We start from the raw sequence: 6,000 nt of genomic DNA on the forward strand, positions 1-6,000 counted from the left end.
ATATATTCTCCATTTGAATCGGATAGTAACGTTATGGATATAGCTGCAGTGTAGTTGAAGGTTACACCTCTCCAAAGAATTCAATCTTTCGCTTTGTATATATATATATTCACTATTTATCTAATCGGCACGTTGTTTATTTTTATTAATCATGATATTTTTTTCATTTTTTTCATAAATTATAGTGATTTATGATGCAATTTAATTTGCTAAAACTACTACATTGCTTACTCTAACACCATCTTTGAACTAATTTAGATATATATCTCCTCTCTTTATAGAGAAAAACAAGTTCAACTTTAAACAAATAAGTGAATTATGTATATAAATACTTGTAGGAGATTACCTTTCCAACTGCAATGGACCAAATCCAAAACCCATGTAGGGCTTAATGCCAAGGTATTTTGTTATGATCTATTTATGTAGAGAACATTTTAGAATGTGCATGCCCTTAAGCTAATAGAATAATATATATATTCTTCTATTCATTCCCTTAAGTGGATAAAGTCACACATTATGACAATGATAACACTCCATAACTCATCTTATCACAATATTCCAATTATACCAAACACTAGAAAGTCATAATACTTTTTAGAACATAACTTTTCTAATTCATTCTCCTAACTTTCTATTAATACAAGATGTGTGAACATAGAAAATGAATATGATAAGACCAATTTAATCCAAATGTTTGATGCTGAACTATCATCATTTTCTATAATAAACCCCTGAACCTTTTTTTGGATACAAAATAACACTTCAATTTTTTTTTTGATACATAATGACTCTTTAATCGAAAGAATCAAACGAGGTATTTTTTACGATTCAAAGAGTCATTATGAATAACTAATTAATGCCTTTTATCTCACTACGAAAGAGTTCAAATCTCACCCTAGGCATAGGAGTGATTTATTATATGTGAGAATTGTTGTGGCTCATCTCTTAGGAGAATTTGCTCATTTATTCAACTTATGTATCAAGTAGATTAGACAACTATATGAATGGATTTTTTATTTATAGAATTAAGAATACAAAATAAAGTTTTAGTACATTATGTGCTAATTTGTTTATGCAACAGAGTAGTCAAAAGTAATAAGACTCTCAACTACCACAAAAGAGCAGTGCCTAACTGGTGACATACAGATCAAAGTGGTAACACCTCCACAGATAGTAGGGATTTATTGGGAATTTATGTAGTCTTAGACTTCCACAGAGGAAATTAAGTCAAACTCCCAATTTCTCACTATAATAAATTGAGTGTAGCGAGAGACTACTTTGAATTTGGGGATATGGAGAGTGAAATTAATTGGTGGTTAAATCCCGGTAAGTTAACAACCAGTCTAAGGTTATAAAATTCGGTATTGGAATTGAGATCGGTCGTTGTTATGAAGCAATTATATCGATTACTTTTATCAGATCAAATTATTTTTAATTTTATCAAAATTTAAATATTATTTAAATTGAGTGTGACGAGAGACTCCTTTGAATTTGGGGATATAGAGAGTGAAATTAATTGGTGGTTAAATCTGGGTAAGTTAACAACCAATCCAAGTTATAAAATTCTGTAAGGGAATTGAGATCGGCCGTTAGAATAAATGATACGTATCGATTGTATTAATTGCTTATATCAGATCAAACTATTTTTAATTTTATCAAAATTTAAATATTATTTAAAATATAAAAAATTTCTAAAAATTTATATAAAAAAATAACTAAAAAAGATGAAATAAAAAATAGTTACATATAAACTTTAAAACTTAAAAGAAAATTATTACTTAAAACTCTAATGAATTTTAGCTTGAATTAGTCAAATTTATTACTGTAAAATAATATAAAGAGACATCATTATAGTTCTATAGCAGTACGAAAAGAGAAGTTAAAAAGTTATAAAGAAGGGAAAAAAAATGTGAAAAGAAATTTATCAGAGTTAACCAATGTATGGACTAACTAAAGGGAGCTCATCAGAATGACCGCCAAATAAACACGGTGAAACGTGAGGGTAAGAATAGAGTATGTGTGAGAGATAGAGAGTAAAAAAAAGCAGAGGATGACATCAATTATTAATGCCTTCTAGGTTAGATAAATTTCATATTAAACCTAAATCTTAAGAAAATTTAATTTCAATCGATATTGTTGTTTTCAACCGATAAGATTGAGATAGATCGACTTAATACTAGCCAAAACTGGTCAAAACTAAACTGAAATTGTTCTGATCGGGATTGATTATGCTCAATCTGACTCGGGATCGGTCGATCTTGGGATCATCTAGCACGGTTTTATTTATTTATTTATTTATATATATTCACCGATTTATAAAGAAAAGAACATATCATCTCATATTATATATATTAATATATAATACTATATATAAACACCCAGAGGGCAGAGAATGCACACACTCTCTGCTGTGCGACACACAAAGCTTGGAGCGGAGACCGATCTCTCATGAGACAGAAGCGGCGTTACACGGCGATCGGGACACGTGGCAGCGGTGGCGGTGAGAAGCGCGATGTCGAGAATCCCACGGGGCGCTCTTGCGGTGGCAAACACGCTCCTCCGGGAGGGTCCGCTCACCGCGCCGCTTCTCTCTTCTCCTTCTAGGTGCTCCCGGCGGTGGTCGTCCACGTCAGCGGCGACGGCGGACGTTGGGGGTGGTCTACGGCGGATCCCGACCAGTGGGCCCGGCGGCGGAGCCCGGTGGGAATTGACGGCGGCGAGGGAGTACGAGGAGTACCGGAGGTCCATTTACGGAGATATCACCCACAAGGCTCTCCTCGTTGATGCCGTTGGAACGCTGCTCGTGCCGGCGCAGCCGATGGCTCAGGTTTCCTTTCTTGGTTTCTGTAACTATTAATTACATTTGTTGTGACGTTTCTCGATCTGGTATTGATTTGTTGTGTTTGCTGCTATTTCTTTCTTTCTTTCTTTCTTTTTTGGTTCAGATCTATAGGCAGATTGGGGAGAAGTACGGGGTGGAGTACTCGGAAGATGAGATTTTGAATCGGTATCGCTGGGCCTACGAGCAGCCCTGGGGAAGATCGCGCCTGAGGTCTGTTCTTCCACTCCTTTTTTCCTTATTTTAGATGAGTGGTTTTACTCTGCATTTGAGAGCTCCAACGATTTTTTTTTAACTTTGGGGATCTTATTTTCAAGAGTTCATATTGTGTTATTTTGAAAAGTTGTGGACAAATTATAAAAGGATGTGTAGAACTCAATGGCATGAGCAGTGTGGATTTTAGTGGAATCTCTTTGTTGGGTCTGTTATTTGGTGCCTTTGTTTAAATAACAAAAGGCATAGTTATATGAGATTGGAAGATAACCTTTATGGTGCCTTGTTGTAGTAGAGCTAAAACCATGATTCGAAGTTGGTTTCAGTTTCGGCTACTGTTAAAAAACAAAACATTTCAGTTGGTTTTTGATATTAGTTTCCTATGTGGGTTTCAGATTGATTTTGATAAATAGTCTTCTTTCTCTTTTTTTTGGATGAGTATAAAAGATACAATAGCATGCAATCAATGAGGTTAACATTGGACAGCTCGGAATCTGAATACACTTTAAAAAACTTATCAATAGGACCTATTCTCTATTGATGATCTCCTAAAAAGGAACTAAATATGAAGGATGAGAATCAAAATATGAAAACTTCTACAGTATGCCTATGCAATAACAGATTTATCAAGAAAATAATAGAACACAATTATGTTAAGAAATCCAAACAAAAATTATTGCGAACATTTTCTGGTTACAAGTTTGTCCATATCACAATTTGTATTCCTTGGGGTGTACTTTTAACCTTACTTTGGCATTAATTTATCTTTCTTCATATGTATGTGACTGTCTCCAGGTATGTAGCAGATGGAAGACCCTTTTGGCAATATATAGTTAGTTCATCTACAGGCTGCTCGGATTCACAATACTTTGAAGAGCTATATCAATACTATATGACTGAGAAGGTGAGGTGAAAGTTATTACTTGGGACCCTGTATCTTGTCAGTTGAGACCTGATGGTAATATTTATATTTGCTAGGCTTGGCTCCTCTGTGATCCTGATGCTGAAAATGTTTTCAGAGCTTTGAGAAAGTCTGGTGTCAAAACAGCTGTAGTCTCTAACTTTGATACCCGCTTACGGCCTGTTCTACAGGCCCTAAAATGTAACCACTGGTTTGATGCAGTTGCAGTGTCAGCTGAGGTGTGTGACTTACAATAACGCATTCTATATTTTCTTCTTTTTCTTTCTGTTAATTTTTGTCCAAAGTATACTAGTTCAATATGCAGTGGATTACTATTACAACGAAGAGATGAGATCTACAGATGGAAGTGAACATAAATGGTCTATATTACTGGTGTTTGAATATTTTTTTCTGTTCTTTGTTATAAATTTCAATCATGATCGACCCGGTTAGATTTCATCATTAGACTTTTGATGCAATGATCTTGCTAAATAGGAGTTACGTTTTGGCAGGTGGCAGCAGAAAAACCAAACCCAACGATATTTCTCAAGGCATGTGAACTTTTGGGTGTTAAACCTGAAGAAGCCGTGCATGTAGGTGATGATCGAAGGAATGATTTGTGGGGAGCTAGAGATGCAGGTTGTGATGCATGGCTTTGGGGCAGTGATGTATACTCTTTCAAGGAGGTACCACACATTAATTTTAAGCAAACATAAAGTGTTCCAACTTACTATTTGCTAACTTATTAACTAAAATAGAAGGGACTGAGACCTGCATACAAAACCACATATTCAGTTGAGGGTTGTTCTAAAAGAGAAGTACTAGCCCTAATCCATTTGTCTTTTAACGAAAGCTGGTTGCAGATTTATGCAGTTTAGCAACTTGCTCGCGCGCGCAAATGTTCTTTGAAAATTACATAGTAGCTTATGGTTGGGTTGAATAAGTAAAATAAGACTGATAATGGTGGAGAACAGATATACAGATTTGGCTTACTGCATTAGTCTGGGGGTGTTAGTGTTTCTTATAGTCTTGACTGCCTCGTTATCTGACTATTTGTTGTATTACTTATTCAGGTTGCTGAAAGGATTGGTGTCCAGGTTTAATGGTCTTGCTGCTGTCACCAACGAGCTAACTGGAGGCGTTTTGGGTGTGTATATAGAGGTCCATCTTCTTCTCAAGTATCATGTCTGAGTTACTTGTGTAGATATCTGGTGCAAAAGTTGCAGTATTAATAGGGAAGAAGAGAGGTGTATCAAGACATTGTGATCTTAACTAATTTGCAGCACTTTTAAGCTAAATTACAATGAGTACTTGGGAATGTTGGATAATGCGGTAGGACTTCATACGAACTATACCTACCAATGTCGTATAACTAACTCACACTAGCATCCATTATATTTTACTTACATTCACTACCTTCTTGTGTGTACCAATGTCATTATTCAATACATTCTGAGGTAATCTGGTATTAGTAGCAATTTTATTATTTACTATCAAATAAGCAAACTAAAAATTATAAATTATTTTAAAAAATATGTCCATAATAGAAATCTAATATTTGTATTCGTATTCGAAAAATTATATTCGACTCGTATCTCTATTTGTATTCAGGTTTTATTAGAAAATCTTTTTCTTTCAAAATTCCTAGTCATATCCAAATTGTGTCTAAAAGTATGAATTTTTTTTACCCGGATTTGGTTCGGGTCGAGTAGTAGATTGGGTTGGTGTTAATCCATCCCGTTTTGACCCTTAATTGTATATGACATATGAATAAATCAAGGAGTTTCTTCATGTGCCTAAATTAGGGATGTTCAAAAACCCCATGGGCATGAAGCCCATCAACCTAATAAAATTAGGGCAAAGCTCAATTTGGATCCGCTCATTGAGCTCTATCCAGTCGGTCTATAATTAGTCCAACCCATGTCTATTAAATTTAAATTTCTTAAATCTCATTTAATTACTTAAATCACTTATGTTACTTAAACAATTAAATCTTTGTTTCTATTATTAATTACAACATTAGCAACCGGTCGAAAATTTTGATTTG

General features: G+C 34.7%; 1 protein-coding gene across 1 annotated transcript; it reads left to right on the forward strand.

Annotated features, from left to right (window-relative positions):
- Positions 1 to 2,381: 2,381 nt before the first annotated feature.
- LOC140776792 (uncharacterized) lies at positions 2,382 to 5,251 on the forward strand. Its single transcript, XM_073120648.1, has 6 exons — positions 2,382 to 2,827; positions 2,946 to 3,052; positions 3,848 to 3,956; positions 4,031 to 4,192; positions 4,466 to 4,639; positions 5,027 to 5,251. Exons 1-6 carry the CDS (start codon positions 2,513 to 2,515, stop codon positions 5,054 to 5,056), a joined length of 897 nt encoding a protein of 298 aa, XP_072976749.1. The 5' UTR covers positions 2,382 to 2,512; the 3' UTR covers positions 5,057 to 5,251.
- The last annotated feature ends 749 nt before the right edge of the window (positions 5,252 to 6,000 follow it).

This window comes from Typha angustifolia, chromosome 14, assembly GCF_048772165.1.
Source record: "Typha angustifolia cultivar Huaian chromosome 14, ASM4877216v1, whole genome shotgun sequence".
NCBI lineage: Eukaryota > Viridiplantae > Streptophyta > Magnoliopsida > Poales > Typhaceae > Typha > Typha angustifolia.